At 55.4% G+C, this 16,610-nt stretch overlaps 7 protein-coding genes across 7 annotated transcripts; 4 read left to right on the top strand and 3 right to left on the bottom strand.

Annotated features, from left to right (window-relative positions):
* Nucleotides 1-190: 190 nt before the first annotated feature.
* BGZ61DRAFT_349748 (ABC transporter transmembrane region 2-domain-containing protein) lies at nt 191-2,852 on the top strand (the record flags this gene model as incomplete). Its single annotated transcript, XM_046240169.1, has 4 exons — nt 191-820; nt 874-1,929; nt 1,977-2,430; nt 2,497-2,852. The coding sequence occupies 4 exons, from the start codon at nt 191-193 to the stop codon at nt 2,850-2,852; spliced, it is 2,496 nt and encodes an 831-aa protein (XP_046105937.1).
* A 301-nt stretch (nt 2,853-3,153) lies between these two features.
* BGZ61DRAFT_574139 (uncharacterized protein) lies at nt 3,154-4,514 on the bottom strand (the record flags this gene model as incomplete). The annotated part of the gene is made up of 2 exons (XM_046256151.1): nt 3,154-3,836; nt 4,017-4,514. 2 exons carry the CDS (start codon nt 4,512-4,514, stop codon nt 3,582-3,584), a joined length of 753 nt encoding a protein of 250 aa, XP_046105936.1. The 3' UTR covers nt 3,154-3,581.
* A 321-nt stretch (nt 4,515-4,835) lies between these two features.
* BGZ61DRAFT_530924 (uncharacterized protein) lies at nt 4,836-5,974 on the top strand (the record flags this gene model as incomplete). The annotated part of the gene is made up of 2 exons (XM_046253632.1): nt 4,836-5,314; nt 5,371-5,974. 2 exons carry the CDS (start codon nt 4,836-4,838, stop codon nt 5,972-5,974), a joined length of 1,083 nt encoding a protein of 360 aa, XP_046105935.1.
* Nucleotides 5,975-6,265: 291 nt separating this feature from the next.
* Nucleotides 6,266-8,834, bottom strand: BGZ61DRAFT_574137 (uncharacterized protein; the record flags this gene model as incomplete). The annotated part of the gene is made up of 6 exons (XM_046256150.1): nt 6,266-7,358; nt 7,412-7,561; nt 7,611-7,721; nt 7,779-7,825; nt 7,874-8,047; nt 8,105-8,834. 6 exons carry the CDS (start codon nt 8,832-8,834, stop codon nt 6,366-6,368), a joined length of 2,205 nt encoding a protein of 734 aa, XP_046105934.1. The 3' UTR covers nt 6,266-6,365.
* Nucleotides 8,835-10,899: 2,065 nt separating this feature from the next.
* Nucleotides 10,900-12,836, top strand: BGZ61DRAFT_448764 (NADP-dependent oxidoreductase domain-containing protein). Its single transcript, XM_046245514.1, has 3 exons — nt 10,900-11,512; nt 11,814-12,604; nt 12,662-12,836. Exons 1-3 carry the CDS (start codon nt 11,371-11,373, stop codon nt 12,695-12,697), a joined length of 969 nt encoding a protein of 322 aa, XP_046105933.1. The 5' UTR covers nt 10,900-11,370; the 3' UTR covers nt 12,698-12,836.
* A 267-nt stretch (nt 12,837-13,103) lies between these two features.
* BGZ61DRAFT_530921 (uncharacterized protein) lies at nt 13,104-14,348 on the bottom strand (the record flags this gene model as incomplete). The annotated part of the gene is made up of 3 exons (XM_046253631.1): nt 13,104-13,120; nt 13,180-14,058; nt 14,111-14,348. The coding sequence occupies 3 exons, from the start codon at nt 14,346-14,348 to the stop codon at nt 13,104-13,106; spliced, it is 1,134 nt and encodes a 377-aa protein (XP_046105932.1).
* Nucleotides 14,349-15,289: 941 nt separating this feature from the next.
* On the top strand, nt 15,290-16,323 carry BGZ61DRAFT_349367 (Alpha/Beta hydrolase protein; the record flags this gene model as incomplete). The annotated part of the gene is made up of 2 exons (XM_046240144.1): nt 15,290-15,521; nt 15,575-16,323. The coding sequence occupies 2 exons, from the start codon at nt 15,290-15,292 to the stop codon at nt 16,321-16,323; spliced, it is 981 nt and encodes a 326-aa protein (XP_046105931.1).
* Between the last annotated feature and the right edge of the window lie 287 nt (nt 16,324-16,610).

The following is a 16,610-nucleotide window of genomic DNA, read 5'->3' as shown; positions in this document are numbered from 1 at the left end:
CCACGGCAATCTGAACCTCTTCTGCTTAAATCTGTGATTCCATTCCCGCTCGCGCCAAAGACAAACCGACGCCCCATGGGGAAGTGGCCTTTTTGAGGCTCGCTGAGAGTTGGTCCTCGTATGGGGAAGCTCCATAACGAGCGCCTCTATCAAGACTCTAACGGCGTCCCCGGAGACTCGGATCCTGCCTATGGCTGCGCAATCGACCTTGCGGCATACCGCCGCCGAGGAGTTGCTGGCAGCCTTCATCGAGAAATGGTCCGGCCGCATCAAGTCCAAGCTACGGGGAACATCTCGCACATCGCGCATCCTCGCGACGCTGGCACTGGCTGTGTCCATTATCCTCGGCGCAGAAGGCGGGCGACGATGGTGGAAGAACCGGCGAGAGGAGCGGGAGCAGGGCAGCAAGCTCCTTCGCACCAACTCGTATCTGCACAACAAAGACGGCTCGCGTACCATCTATGTCCCATACAAGGACAGCACGTCCAAGGTCGTTATCCGGCCGACCAAGCCTCTTACCTTTGATGCGCATCGTCGTCTCTTCCTCAATCCCCCACGCGTCTCTGGGCTTCGCGATGGCACGGTCCCCTCTGCGCAAACGAAGCCGGGACTGAATCTTGCGTTCCTACACCAGTTCTTGAGCCTAATGAGCATCATGATCCCCAGGTGGTCGAGCAAAGAGGCTGGGCTACTTGTAAGTCATGGCCTCTTTTTGATGCTGCGGACGTATCTCTCCCTCGTGGTTGCTCGCCTGGACGGTGCTATTGTCCGAGATCTGGTGGCTGGCAACGGAAAACACTTCCTACTAGGGCTTGTAAAGGTAAGATTCATTTCACCAGAAAACTTGACGGATGATTTACTCACAGCATTTAGTGGTGCGGTCTTGGTGGGTTCGCCTCGTATACCAATGCCATGATCAAGTATCTCGAGTCCAAGGTCTCTATTGCCTTCCGAACCCGACTCACACGGTACATTCACGACTTGTATCTCAACGACAACCTCAACTACTACAAACTCTCCAATTTGGATGGAGGTGTTGGTCAAGGCGCAGATCAATTTATTACCCAGGATTTGACCTTGTTTTGCTCATCAGCAGCAAACATTTACTCATCACTCGGCAAGCCATTTGTAGACCTATGCGTCTTCAACTACCAGCTATATCGATCACTCGGCCCCTTGGCAATTACCGGTCTTATGAGCAACTACTTTTTGACAGCCAGTATCCTGCGGCGACTCTCTCCGCCGTTTGGAAAACTGAAAGCTGTAGAAGGCCGGAAAGAGGGCGACTTCCGGAGTTTGCATGCTCGACTAATAGCCAATGCCGAGGAAGTTGCATTCTATGGCGGAGCGGATATGGAGAAGACGTTCTTAAACCGGGAATTCAAGTCGTTGAAGACATGGATGGAGGGTATCTACATGCTCAAGATCCGCTACAACATCCTTGAGGACTTTATTCTCAAGTACAGCTGGAGCGCCTACGGATATCTGTTGTCGTCGCTGCCCGTCTTCCTCCCAGCATGGGGTGGCATGGGAGGTGCCGCAGAGATGGCAGAGAATGGCCTTCGGGGAGGACGAGAGCGAAACCGCATGAAGGATTTCATCACTAACAAGCGGCTTATGCTCTCGCTCGCCGACGCTGGCGGCCGAATGATGTACTCGATCAAGGACTTGGCCGAGCTAGCGGGTTACACTAGCCGGGTATACACACTCATCTCGACGCTTCACCGGGTGCACGCCGATGCGTACCATTTGAGAACTGGTCAGAACGAGTTGTACTCGCTTTCGGATGTCCAAGGTACTATTCAGAAAGGATTTGATGGAGTGCGGTTCGAGCATGTGCCGGTTGTGGCACCTAGTCTCTGGCCACAGGGTGGCGAAGAGCTGCTCGAATCATTGTCCATCGTTGTCAGGAGCGGCGAACACTTGCTGGTAAGTCAAAGTTGAAAATGATGCGTTTCTAGGCTGACCGCTGCTAGATATCTGGGCCCAACGGTGTGGGGAAGACGGCCATATCCAGGATCCTTGCTGGGCTGTGGCCTGTGTACCGAGGGTTGGTGAGTCGACCAAAGGACATTGGCCAAGATGGCATCATGTGCCTACCCCAGCGGCCGTATCTGAGCCCTGGCACATTGCGTGATCAAGTCATTTACCCCGATGGCCACGTGGATATGAGGGACAAGCGTAAGTCTGAAGATGACCTGAAGAGGATTCTGGACGAGGCGCGACTTGGCTATCTGCCTGATCGTGAGGGCGGATGGGATACGCGAAAAGAGTGGAAGGACGTCCTGAGCGGTGGTGAGAAGCAGAGGATGGGCTTTGCGCGCCTGTTGTACCATGAGCCGCAATACGCCATCATCGACGAGGGCACGAGTGCGGTTTCTAGTGATGTGGAAGGACTTCTCTACGAGACATGCAAAGAGAAGGGTATCAGTAAGTTCTACTCAACACCTCACTCATCGAATCCGGATATAAAAACAGGAAACTAACGCCATCAAGCTCTCATAACGATCTCGACACGTGCCTCACTCAAGAAGTACCACACATTCAATCTCATCTTGGGCATGGGAGAGCGTGGGGACGAATGGGAGTTTGAGCGAATCGGGACCGAGCGGGAGAAGATGCAGGTGGAGAAGGAACTGCACGACCTCCGGGAGCGGCTGGCGCAGGTGGACGATTGGAAGAAGCGGCGAGACGAGATCGAGGCGGAGCTAGCGGCGGTGTGGACGGACAAGGGCGAGGAACTCGAGGCACCGGAGTCTATGGGCGAATCAGCAGAGGTGGTGGAGGTGACGGAGGGAGAGGAGGCTGACACTAGAGTGGAGGTGGACACTGGAGTGATGGGCCAACAATAGAAAGGGGCCCGGGCGAGGTCCTACGTGTATGAACATGGAGATGAGGAATATGACAAACTTCAGCCATGTCACGGCTCGATGCAACGTGGGCGTGGTTTTTGGGCAAGGTTCAGAGACAGAGGCTGCGTGCATAAAAAGAAGCGGCTGGCGAGAGGTTTGGGGTCCAGACCAGTAGGGTGGAGGACTTGAGGCTGAAAACGAGGGTTGGCCCGCCCGACGAGACCGAGAACGAGGACGTTTCCTAGGGTTAGGGTTACGATTTATGCAGGGCGGATAAGTAGGTAGGTACCTAAGTTGCCGTGCCTTGTGACGGGACTTGCCGGCCGATCTTGATGATAATAACCCGTGATCATTATCCCGTCATGGCATGGAGCTATAGGGCTGGCTAACGGCATTGAACCGTCGCGCCTTCAACTCTGCTATCAATCAATTCCATCGCCCGTTCTGTCGACAATTGTGTCGACAATTGTGTCCGCACAGACTGCGCCCATTCAGCCTCCAGCCTCGTCTTCATTTGCTTTGCTTCTTTTGGCAAACCCCTCGCCGTCTCTACTGCCAGCTCCCAGGCCCGGTTTTTGCACAAGAGACATACATGCTACCTTATGTACCTATGCACCTCCCTCGCAGTAGGTGGACCAGGCGACCAATCAGTCTGGGGGAGCGACCGCCATGGCATGGGACTATTAGCGGCACGCTGCAACGCTAGGCGTCCGTTTCCCCTCTCTCAAATCAGATCCGCGGGCGCCCATCCAGCGCGCCGTTCTGGGCGGCCTTCAGGGGCGACGAGGCGCATTGGGCGAGCTGGGCGAGCTGGGCGAGCTGGGATGCAGCTTCCAGATCGAGCTCGGGGAAGCAAGGGGCCCGGGTGGGACGGACGACTATTGCCAATTGGCGCTGGGATTGCTGGCTGAGCTGCGAGTTGCTGCGCAGTGGTTGGCCGCCTTGGATGCCATCATTCTTGCAACCCAGGTAGTGATCAATAGTCTGCACATTGGCAGCAGGGGGGGCTCGTTCTGGTCCGCGCCACGGAGGCTGAGCCTATTTCTTTTCCCGGGAAGCCTCTACTCCGCAGTTGCTCGTTCCAGCGATGGGCTGGCCGTCTGCCCTGTGTATCCATCCTATGGAGAGGAGCCGTAGGACGAGAATCCGGGGGGGCGGCCTAACGCAGCAGGCATTGCAATAGCCTGCTTTTATTGCGTGGGCCGCAGAGCTTCCAGGCGTCACTGGGCGTCGCTTGGGCTGGGCGCGGGCGAGGGCGAGAGAGACGGCTGCAGGAGCTGGAGCTGGAAAACGGGTGTGGCTCTGCGTCTTGATTCTTGATTGGGAGTCTCGACGAGCAACGACGATCCCTCCCAATGGCCGCCCACCGTGGCGTCCAGCTAGCTGCCGGTTCCTCTTTTTGACTCTCGCTTTCTCACTCTTCTTCTGTCGGCTGGCGGTTTGTCTTCTGACACCTGCCTTGCCCGCGGTGGTCGTCGTGGTGCTGTAAAACCCGCTGGCCGCCTCGCTCCCGTTCCGACTCCCCGGTTTCCTTTTTCTCACGCCGTCATCTCTCTGTCTCTCCGCTATGAGCTGATCTGTGTTGAATTGCGCTCCTCGATTGGCAATTGCGTCTTTGCCTGTCTTGGTTGGCTCACTGTCATCTCCCGTCTCGTCTCTCATCTCACATCTCAGTCATCCTCTCGCCGGTCCATGTTCTCAGGCCCGTTTGCTCTTCAACGAACTAGAGCCCAACTGTGAACAAAGAAACCACTCTCGCATCTCTTGCATCTCTTGCATCTCTCGCATGAAAAACACGCCCATGTTTTCGTTCTCCTAGTCCCGACTAGAGAATAATCAACTGCCTCTCTCCACCATCTGCGACGATCGTCCCCCGACGCTGGACCAGCTCTCACCACGCATCGACTGTTCTACCGGATTAAACCAGGCAACTCAATTCGGCAATCCAGTCCAGGCCCAACGATTCCAAAAGGACCCTGAGCCATGTTGCGAGGCCACGGCCAAGGCCGGGGGCCGGGCTCTGTGAGCTCTCGCAGCTCTCTCAACGGCGTCGGCTTCCTGCCCGTCATCGCAGAGAACGAAGTCGTCCATCCACAACCATCACAACCAAAGCCCGTTGTCGCTCACCTATCCCCCTTACCTCTTCCCCTCCGCGTGCCCCAAAAATCTCCTCGTCGCCCATCACCTGGTCGCTCGTCACCCGGGACGCCGCAGGGCCACCCTCCGCCCTATGTCCCGCCATATATCTTGGGCGCCGTCCCGACGCTGAATCACCCTCCGCCCAGCTACAAGGAGGCCGACGGGGAGTCACAGGAACGGGAGGCCCGGATGCAGCGGGGTGAGTATGGCGGACGCAGGACGCATGTGGACCGGTGGTGTTATATCTTGGGAGTCGCAGTGGCTGTGTTGGTCATTATTGCTGTCGGACTCGCGGTTGGCTTGACAGTTGGCTTGCAAGACAAGTAAGGACAGATCCAAACGACAGCGCCGAGGGACGGTAACTAACAGAACTGCAAAGAGGACGAGAAAAACACAGCGGAGGATCTGATTTTCTAGACCAAAGCTTCCCAGCTGGGTCTTTCTCCTTCGAAGTCAATCTTCAAGAGACATCAACCAAATGCACCTCCAACCCGTCTACCTGGCGGTGCTACCCATACACCGATGGCGACTCGGCCGCCTTCTTCTGGGTCATCACCGCTGAATCCTCCTCCGCATACACCATCTCCTCTACGGAGAACCCCTTTGCTCCATCCTTCGTCAACCGCTCGCTTGCCATCATCGACGCCGGCCAGTCCACCGAGCGTCTGCGCTTCTCATTTTCCATGGCCAAGTCGGTCGTCCCCTCGGACAAGCTGACCTCGGACAACCGTGCCGCAACGTGCATCTTCGACGACACCCGATTCGAGGCCACGCTATGGACACGACAACGCGGGAACCGCACCATCGACCCGCAACCCGGTGACGTCAAGTTTGGCGCCTGGCCTGGCGACGCCGAGATTGTACAGAGCAAGCCCGGTACGACGGGCCCGCCCAAGTGCGAGGACACCAACGGCAACAGCATTGGCAACGTCGAAGCCAGGTCCGGAACTTGCAATTGCCGGTACTCAAACCTCGATGATTGAGACTAATTAGCAAGCCCCCCCCCTGACTCTCAGGTGTGGAGTCCAATGCTTGACTTACTTTCTTTTTTTCTCCCTCACGCTGAAAGGCGTATTTAGCTACGTTAGTTCGGGGAACCCTGGATATGCATATTTCTTTTTCTATTCATGGATAGTAACGGCAACGGAGGATACTAATGATACCCAAAAGATGTATGGTGCTTGGTGAACTGATTTAAATAAGGGATTGGAATATGGAAAATTTCATATAATGTATAAATATGTAGGGCAAAATCGTATGAACTCATCATCTGATGAGAAACTAAAAATGAATCTAACTAAGTGACTGTGACTTAAACTCCGTGGGACGACTTGAGTATCACTTGATACCCCTAGTGCAAACTCCCACAAGAAATTAACTTGACTTGCCTTTATGCTCCCAGGCTGGTCTGGAAACCTGATCAGTCAAATCACAGCCAATTCTCTGTCCCAATTGCTTTGTCCGAATCGCTAGATTCTGGATCGCCACAGGCATATGCACCCACGAGCTCGGCGTTTTCTTATGCTGCTTTTTAACCTTGCTCGCACCCTTGAAACGACCTCTCTCGATAGGCTTGGTCGACTTGGGTGATGGCACAGAAGTATTGGCTTTGATTTCGATACTGTTGGCTGGGCGCTTATCAGTCTTTGGCTTGATTTTGATCTTCTTTGACGGCCGTATGCTCATATCTCCAGAAGACATACTATCGGACCCATCAGGGACTGAAAATATAGCAAACATGTAGCCTCCCTCGGCCCCAGAGTCCTGGGAATCGCCATGTTGCCTCTTTCTACCTTGAGAAGGAGGAGGGAGACTAGTTCCTCTCGGCGCGTCGCCTAGTAGCGGATCCTGCCGAAGAGGCAGCTCGTGGGATGCCGCGTCCTGGCGATATTCTCCAACCATACCCGGGTTAATGGGCCGCCGCAGCTCTACCTGCGGCTGGGCCATAGGGGGTTGGTTCTCGTTGAGCGGAGGAGGTACTCCCGCGGTCGATACTAGAACTTCGTCGTGGAAGGCCTGTGTGAGTTCCTGCTCGGCATTCGGATGCGCCATTTCTGGGATGAGCACAGCGGGTTGAGGAGCGAAGAAGTCAGTCCAGAACCTTTTGACATCCTCCTCCGATTGCTCAAAGCCCTGACGCTTGCGCTTCTCAATGTTCCGCATGAGGCCGATAATGGAAGGCCGATCAAGCGGCCGCTCGAACAAGCACTGGCAGATGATATCTCGCAGCTCTTGGTCGACGTGGCGATACTTATCCATGTTCAATCGCCAGCCATATGTGCGCCCCTTTGTTCTCCGGTCAATCGAGACGTAATTCTTGGCTGAAAACGGATGTGCTAGGAACATGAGGGTCACTACTGCTTCCATCTAGCAAGCTATCAGTGAGATGTCATTTAGATAGGTCAATACCATTAACTAACCGTTTTGGCGAGGATGAAGATGTTTGTCCAGACTCCGAATCGCCCCGCAATAGGGTTACCTCGGGTGAGGTTGTCGCCCTGAAACCTGCCGATGCCGATATGGTGTGGGACGTTCAAGGAGAGCTGGTCCCATTCTTGGTGGACTTGTTCCTGTTTGCTGTTAGAAACCAATCACTCCGTTTTTATATGTATGGCGTACCGGTGTCAATCTCGTCATCTTGCATGGATTCCTGAGTCGCCAATAAAACTCCTCGTCGGCCCTAGTCCAAGCTTCAGACATTTTATGGCTGAATCCTCCGAAATCATGGATCTGGGTTTCAGTCAGCTATGAGAACCTTGATTTATTGCTGGGGAATGGGAAAGTTACTTTAAAGACAGGCTGATTAGGATGGTCAGAGGCATCGCCCGCAAGAACTGTATATTGTCAGCCAGAAACGAAAAACCCTCAAGGGCACCACCTACTGTTGGACTCTTCGAGATCTAAATGAATGTCATGTGCAATTTTCTCCTTCTCAAGCTTTCTGAAGAAGACTTCGAGTTTGCCTTCCGACTTGGCTTGCTCCATCTCTTGTTCAAAAACCCGGTTCTGTTCCTTGAAAGTGGGTTGATACGCAACAGCAGCCGCGCCTTTGACCACTAGTTTTATATGTTAGTGTTGCAAGATTTAGGAGGCGGGGGAGGGTGTAAACGTACGGCATTCCCAGATACCCCACAATACTCTGTCTGGGAAACACTCGATGTGGCTGGAGGCTTTACGCAGAATTCCAAAAAGGTCACCGTAAGACATGTATTCCAGAACCATACCCGCCAACATATCGGGGCGGAACACCTCGCCCTGGTCATATTGCAAAGGCTGGCCGGGATTTTTCAGCTTGAATTCGTCCTGCACAGCCTTGGAGGTCTCAGCTAGATCGACAAGCTGAACAGTGTGGCGGCTGCCGCCATATCGCTGATGCCAGACTATTTCCTGGCTGTCCCACGACCCCATACTCATAGGGACCTTGAGGACGACCTTTTTGCTGGCTCCGCCTTCAAGATGGATATTCCAGAGAGTCCCAGCTCCAAAGCCGCCAGTGCCTAGGATTTTGAGGAATTCGAATTTGAAACCCTGCCACTTGTAGTCTCCAAACATGTTTGCCAGTCGATCTTCATCCATTCTATCATCTTTCTTGGGACGTTTCACAAGCCTGAACGCGACGTCATCCTGGACTGATTGGTGCATGTGGCCCATGTGGTTGCGCCGTAGTCTATTGCGAATATCATGACTGATGCCGGAGGTATTGTGGAGGGTGACCTCACGATCGCCGCGGAGGAGGGCGCTCTGGACGGTAAGTAGATTGCGCAGGCCATCGAGACCTGAAATGGGTGTGGAGCGTTGGTTGACGGTCAAGTCCAACGGCTCGTTTGGGAGGAGCTTAGGCATGGTGAAAGGATGTAAGCGACTGTTGATGGTTCATTACCGAATGTGCAAGGTTCAAGGGTATTTCGAGATAATAAGCTTGTCCGGGCAAACAAAGGGCGCGGTCATCGCGATCATGGTCGCCGGAGGACACCATCTTCTGATCGCTTGTTCGTGTGAGATGAAAAATGTCTTTTGTTCTCGAAGGCGGCCGTTTTGGGTGTATCAAGGGAGTATCGGCACTTGGCATTGCGCAGTCTTTGAGTCGAGATCTGTTCATGTCACAGTTGGGAAAAGGGGAGGGGGGCGTGATGATGAGTGTTCAGGTAGTTCTTTGTTGTAGTACATGCTGGGGAATTGCATTGATGAATCCTAATTTTGGCTTCGGAGTTGCGATCGAGCACGAGCAGCAGAGAAGCCTGTGCAATTGAAGAGGGGGATTCTTTGAGATTGCCCGAAAGTGTAGTTTGACAAGGGAATTGAAATCTATCGTTAATCCAGCCCAACGTCACGGACGACACCATCACCATCGAACTCGCCTTTCATCCCAGCTTTCATAGAGGAAGCCTCGTTTGCCGCTCCCGCCGAGTAAGGCCTTAGTTAGCAAGCGGGGATATGGCAGCAGCAATGGCAGTAGCATTGGGATTTGCTGCAAACTTGATCATCATGAGGCGGAGACGCTTGTCATGGTGTTGATTCGAGCGTGTGTACTTCGCCCTCAAAAGAGAGGGTCCAGGCATCGACTCCACTCCCTCGTTCACTGGTGGATATAAGTGATCGAAGAGCCAGCAAATTTAGCCGCATGTGGGACGAAATCCGCCGACACTCCCCGACGTGGGGGACTTCAGGCTAAATGCGAATGATTAGGGCCGACATGTGCCTCGCTCTCCACCGGAAAGATTGCGATTCTTCAAGGCGCCGCAAGTCGCAGTTTCAACCGCGCAACGGATGGCGCACTCGGGAATCCAGGAGGAGACGAAGAACATATGCGGCACAGGGTCTTGACGTCGGGGAAACCTGGCACCGGCCGCTGTTTAACAACGGGCGCAGCAACCCCCGTCACAAGTCTACGGGCTGTCGTTCCATATCCACCGGGGTAAGGGTCGGTTCTCTCAATACACGGCCTGCCGCGTCAATCACAGCCACGGACGCCTGCTTCCAGCCCACTTGGCTTAGAGGCTGCGAGCGAGGTGCAATAAACGCACAAATAGGCGTCCACGGAGTCTCGTCGCAGAAGCCCAAAGGGATACGCCGTGGAAGCCTCAACTGACCCCCCCCTCCCGGCCGTCATGCCAATCAAAGGGGACCTGCATGAAATCAAACGGCTCAAGCTGGTCGTGAGGCGGCCCGTCGGAGCCATGTCTGGCCCAGGGTCCCGTCAGGGCTTCCCCATCATGACCTCAGGACCACGGTGTACAGTGTCGCTTTTGGTGTAGATGCGTTGCTGCTTTTGCTGCTTCTGCTTCTGCTTCTTTTACTCGCTTCTTATCCCGGCCGTTGCGGGGTGCTGATGCGAATGGCTTCACCTTCTGCACCTCACCTTGCTACCCTGGACTGTGATCGAATGTTGCAGACGTGGGGTTCTCGGCGCCGCATCTTTTCATGGGATTCCGGAATCCCATGGTCCAGGATTCGAACAGATGGAGGCATTTACAAAGTCGGTCAGCATTAACCCGGGCGTGTTATTCGTAGTCTGCTGCCCGGGGTCTTAAACGACGTTGACATGCGGCTTTCCACCACGCTACTTTACTTCACCCGTGGGTTATAACCACAGACCGGTAGCTGATTTGCCGGTTAAGTGCCAAACTCATGTAACCAAAGCCGTCAACACAGCCTCGGTATCGCACATTAACTACCGCGATAAGTGACAAGGAACATAGAGCCGCTGCCAGGTCTTCTTTCGTCGTCGAGTCGCCAACCGTCCGCCGCACCTCGCGCTCTCCCGCAGGATTGGAACATACCCGCCGGCCCCACAGCGTCCCCACCGGCCGCTCCGGATGAATTGCAGACAGCCCCACAAAAGCGGCACTGCGCTCTGGGATCAAATGCGACGTCGAATCGGTGGAACCACGCGGTGGACAGCCTTTCCCCGAGTACTGGTTTGTTTAGTAGGTAGGTAGGTGATTTACAAACACCCCCAGGCCCCTACTGCGCAGTAACTAGGAGACTCTCCAGCATGTATCCCGCCCGCTGCGCTGCGCTACGTTGCCATGACATTGCCGGCCCGCCTTTTCTCTCTCCCCGGAGCGCTGATGGCCGAAGGAGGCATGATACGTGTGCTGGCCTCGCCGGACGGGCTGTCGGCCCATGTGGGTAGGCGTCTGGCTATCAATGCGACTGCCAATGCTAATGCCATGCCATGACGGCCATGCGATGCCGGGGGACGACTGGGCCGATTGAAAGCTGGTCGACGCCATAAATACTCCATGATGCCTCTCCCACCCACTCCTCCCTCATCTCCCTTCTTCCCCTCTCCTGCTCCATCTTGCGTCGCGGTTCTGTCCTCTCCACGAAACAAACACCACACCTACACTTACACCTTCATCCCCCCACCGTCACCATGGTTGTGCCCAACATCAAGCTCAACAGCGGCTACGAGATGCCCCAGGTTGGCTTCGGCCTCTGGAAGGTCGAGAACCAGACCGCTGACACCGTCTACAACGCCATCAAGGCCGGATACCGTCTGTTCGACGGTGCTTGCGGTATGTCCATCTGCCTCTTCCTCTTACACAGCGTCCGAATTGCCCCTCCATCCTAACCCCCCCTGCTCATGCTGTTGCCCCTCACCAGTTTTACCCAATTACCCCGAGAGAATAGCCAGCGGACCCCTGCATTTCTGACCCCTCCATTCGCGTCATGCGTTGAGCTCCCAGCTGTCAGCTCTGGCCCCGCCAAATGCGACATGCGCGAGAGTTTCGGTGTTGAGAGCAGCTGGTCCCCTACAATCCGCATTGTAACCAATTCTTCTAAACACGGCTTCTGACTAACTTCCCCGGTCTCCAGACTACGGCAATGAGAAGGAGTGCGGCGAGGGCGTCGCCCGCGCCATCAAGGACGGCCTCGTGAAGCGCGAGGAGCTCTTCATCGTCTCCAAGCTCTGGCAGACGTTCCACGACGCCGAGCGCGTCGAGCCCATCACCCGCCGCCAGCTCGCCGACTGGCAGGTCGACTACTTCGACCTGTTCCTGATCCACTTCCCCGTCGCGCTCGAGTACGTCGACCCCGAGGTGCGCTACCCGCCCGGCTGGCACTACGACGGCGACAAGGAGATCCGCTGGAGCAAGGCCACCAACCAGGAGACGTGGGGCGCCATGGAGAAGCTGGTCGAGAGCGGCCTCGCTCGCTCTATTGGCATCTCCAACTTCCAGGCCCAGACCATCTACGACCTCCTCAAGTACGCCAAGATCCCCCCCGCCACCCTCCAGGTCGAGCTGCACCCCTACCTCCAGCAGCCCGAGCTCGTCCGCCTCGCAAAGGCCGAGGGCATCGCCCTGACTGCCTACTCTTCCTTCGGCCCTACCGGCTTCATCGAGCTCGACATGGACCGCGCCAAGTCTGCGTCGCCTCTGATGCAGCACGAGGTCTTTACCACCCTCGCCGAGAAGCTCAGCAAGACCCCCGCCCAGGTTCTCCTCCGATGGGCCACCCAGCAGGGCCTGGCCGTCATCCCCAAGACCCAGCGCCCCGCCGTCATGGCCGAGAACCTCGACTGCTGCGCCTTCGATATCCCCGAGGAGGACATGAAGCGCATTTCCAAGATGGATCTCAACCTCAAGTTCAACCAGCCCACCAACGTGAGTCCTCTTACACATTCCAACTACCCCCCTGACAAAAGCTGACTCGCTTCCTAGTACTTCCCCACCGAGAAGCTCTGGATCTTCGCTTAGATAAATGACTTGACTTGACGACGAAAAGTGATGGAAATGACTTGCTTTGGGATCATCTTAGGCGTTTGTTATTGTTGATGGCTCTATCTTCTAGCCCCAAAGGACATCATCGGGAGTCCACCTTAAAATACAAACAAGTAACCTCCCCCAACCAAATGACCATGTCCTGTTCCGCCCTACTGGTGATGATAAACAAAGTTGACATCGGAGATCCTGTGGAGTATCACTGACTCTCGATAAATCCGGTGTTCGGTCCTGAGACGATTCCATATCTGTAAATATGTGCTTGGTTGTCTGATGATTCTGTGCTTTCCCTGTCCGTATTTGCTATACTATGTGTAAAAGACGCCGTCCAACGCCATGCTGTGTGCTCTTGTGTCCTCCGAAACCTAACATCGGCAACTTGCTATACTCTGACGAAAGCTGAAGGAGGGGGTGTTAGCATTGTGCAATTTAGCTGGCCATCATGGGATAGTACTTACTGGCATCGATTTGCTTCACCTGTGGCAGGGCCAGCCGTACCTTGTTGCGGTAGAGTGCAGGCGCGCGGAGTTGCAACAGGTTACCCTCAAAGTAGACAGTCGTAAGCTGCTCCTTATCCTTGAGCTCCTTCTCCACGTTGGCGAAATCGGAAATCACGTTGTAGCTGGCCCAAAGCTCTTCCAGGTCTTTCAGCGGGCCGAGGCCCTCGAGGCTGGAGACCTTGTTGTGGGAGATGTCGAACACGCGGAGTCTGAGATTGTTCTCAATGCCTTGGAGTGACTCCAGAGCGTTATGGGACATGTACAGCTCTTCGAGCGTTGGCACGTCTTTGAGGGGAGATAGGTCGGTGATGCGGTTGGACTGGATACTGAGTAGGCGCAGATTGGGCAGTCCGCCGAGGCCGGCGATTTCCGTAATTTTGTTTTTCGCCAACCAAAGCTCTTCAAGGCTGGTGAGGGTATCGAGGTTCTTGATTTCCCGGATGCGGTTGGATCCCAGTTCAAGAGACGTTAACTTATCTAGCCCTTCTAGCCCTTCGATCTTGCCAATCTTGTTTGCCACGAGGAAGAGATCCTTTAGTTTCGTTAGGTGGTTGATATGTTTGATATGCTTGATTTTGTTGAAGCTGAGATCGAGGCTCGTTAGATTTGTCAGCTCGTCAAGGCCGCGGATGTGGCCGATAAGGTTGTCGTAGAGGTCGAGGTCTTCCAACGTGGTAGCGAGCGCCGAGAGGCCGTCGATTTCCTGGATGCTGTTCTGACGCAGGCAGACTCGGGCTGCATTCTTGAATCGTTCGAGCTTGAGTGATGATATTGAGCCGATTCGCGAGTGGGAGCACATGACTTCGTCCGTCTCAGGATCCTCGTCATCAAGCAGGTCTATGACGGCACAAATCAGTTTTGTTCATTGCGTGGAGCCATGTGACAGTACCTTCGTCTGCGGCAATCTCGCCTCCATCCAAAACATTCTCGTCATCCGAATATTCCGGGTCGGACAGGGCCTCGGGGTTCGCTACGAGGGCCGTCTTGGGGACTCGCAACTTGCCGTCCCAGCCCTTGCTGTTTCGCAGGACGGGACTGGTATCGCCTTCGGCTCGTGGGGACGGAAGGTCATTCTGGATGTCGACGTGGGCGTGGCCATCGTTCTCCTTGTCGAGGGAGCCAGGCATGATGAATCTGGCGACAAAGGCGGTGGTATATTCGGCGGGGTTGGTTGGACGTTTTGTGTCGGGAGGGGATGTTGTTTGGGTCGTTGGAGGGGGCGGGGAGTTGACGGAAGAGAAATGGAACGAGCTGGAACGGGATGGTAAATTCGATGGTGTTTACAACGTAAATAGTTGAGGTGGATGATGGTTCTCGCTTGGTCCTAGAACAAGGCAGCAGCGTGCTAAACAGTTGGGCTTTTAGGCGGGTTTGTCTGAAGATTCCAGCGGAGACCGCCTACAGTGATGCCCCAATTGGTGATAGCACGGGGCAGTCCTAGGTGTGGCATTGGGTTGGCGATAGTGTGCCTACAGGTATGCGGCCGACCGCGTCAGTCCACCAGCGTCCACCACCCCATTCCTCAATGGTCCTCTGCAGCTCTGCTTTGGGCTGTAGGTCCCCTAACGGCGCTGGAGGGCTGGCAAGCGGGGCGGTGAGGATTGGCCCAGCAGCTGCATGGAGCCCCGTCGCGGCCCATTTCCTTGTCATGCGCCGCCTCTCTGGCAACACCATCGTGTCGTCCTCACCGCGCATCCTTCACCAGCTGCAGGGCCGAGTCCAGTCGCGAGCGAACATGTCATAAGCCGGCCTCACGCCCACGTCGACGCCCGCTTCCGCCATCGTCTATTTGCCGCAGTCTCGCTGTGGGGTGCGTTCGAATGTCTGCCGCTGCGATTCCCCAATGGCGCTGAGCCGATTCCGCCTCTCGGCCACGCGACCCTCGCTCTGGAGGAGCTACGATTCGGCGTCGTTGTCGCTCGCATGGAGCTCTAATGCTGCCGTTGCGGTTGCGTGTGCGCGACATGCTCGCAGTTGCAGGAGGGGTTTTCATGTTGCGCCGATCCTGATACCCCCACTGATGTTTGGTGGCCTGTTTGTGGCTCTGTGGACTTGGAAGTGTGCAATGATGGTCATGTGCCAAAACATGATCATTTACAACCCCTTCCTGCCGCCCAATGCGCGGAGCATGCGCATTGCCGACTTTGAAAAGGACTGTGGGGGTACTCAATGGAGGGAGGAGAGGATTCGGTCTCTGGATGGGACTGAAATTGCTCTCTGTGTGTCGGATGTGTTGCCCGCATCCGACCCTGGCATAGTTGGTCGCACCAAGACTCCTGTTTATATCCTCTATTTCCAAGGTTTGTCATTATCAAGGCGGAAACCTTGCTGCACGACTGACCATCGGTTCTAGGAAATGCCTCCTCACTGCCACCTAGACTTCCCGATTTGTCGTGGATTCTTCACCGAGTACGAGACGCCGACGATTCCGCCACCTACACAATGGTCTGTGTAAGCTACCGAGGCTACTGGACTTCGCACGACCGACCCTACGAACGAGGAATAAACATGGATTCCGAGGCGGCGCTACAATGGATCTCCCAATTGCATGAGGCACGATCTGCAGGAACAAACCAGAAGCCGGTGGTGCTGCTCTGGGGACAGAGCATTGGGTGTGGCTTTGCCACCAATCTGGCAGCCAAGGGGCAGAGTTATCCCGGTTTGAAGCTGGATGCTCTCATCCTGGAGACTCCTTTCCTTTCTGTCCGAACCATGTTGCACGCGCTGTATCCCCAAAAGTGGCTCCCGTACCAATACCTCTACCCGTTCCTATGGAACCACTTGGACAGCTGGACAAACCTCGGCGTGATAGCCCAGAGGCACCGGGGAAGGCTGCCCGGAGTGTACATGGTCGAGGCTGGCAAAGACGAGCTTGTGCCCGCTCATCACGGCGCCGGCCTATACCAGCGATGCGAGGATGTTGGGCTCCCAGTGGAGCGGCGCAAGGTGCGCGGGGCACTTCACAACGAGGCCATGGTCAAGGCGGAAGGCAAAAACGCCATTGCGCAGTCCATCTTGTTGGCTGTCACACGGGCACAAGCACCTGGCTTGTCCCCGGGGTCTGATTCCGACGGAAAAAGTGCTGGACACGGCCTGAGCTGAAACCCAAGGACGGGATCCCTCCCCTGATCAACACAATGCTGTGGTACCACGTACGCAAGCAAACGTGAATTCGGGTCTTCTCGGCCAGCTACCATGGAGGGGGAGCGGGGGTGTTACGAGCCCGTTCATGCTCTGTCGCAAAGATGCCGTCATGGTCAAACACATATCGGGACGGGCTTCCCAGGAGCTTCATTTGGGCTGGCCGCTAGTGCGACTAGCAACCTCAGCAGGCTTGATTGTGTGGAGGGATGGGCCGGGTACCTACCTTGGCAATCTTACCCACGGTC

This window comes from Ilyonectria robusta (assembly GCF_021365365.1).
Source record: "Ilyonectria robusta strain PMI_751 chromosome Unknown BGZ61scaffold_7, whole genome shotgun sequence".
NCBI classification, from domain to species: domain Eukaryota; kingdom Fungi; phylum Ascomycota; class Sordariomycetes; order Hypocreales; family Nectriaceae; genus Ilyonectria; species Ilyonectria robusta.
The sequence above is the reverse complement of the archived record's forward strand: the minus strand, read 5'-3'. Positions and strand labels throughout refer to the sequence as shown.

Bases quoted from the DNA above. Each gene is read 5' to 3' on its own strand.
- BGZ61DRAFT_448764 (XM_046245514.1), top strand. From the start codon at position 11,371: ATGGTTGTGCCCAACATCAAGCTCAACAGCGGCTACGAGATGCCCCAG. The intron at 11,513-11,813 runs GTATGTCCATCT...CCCGGTCTCCAG, and splicing joins TCTGTTCGACGGTGCTTGCG to ACTACGGCAATGAGAAGGAG. The intron at 12,605-12,661 runs GTGAGTCCTCTT...CTCGCTTCCTAG, and splicing joins AGTTCAACCAGCCCACCAAC to TACTTCCCCACCGAGAAGCT.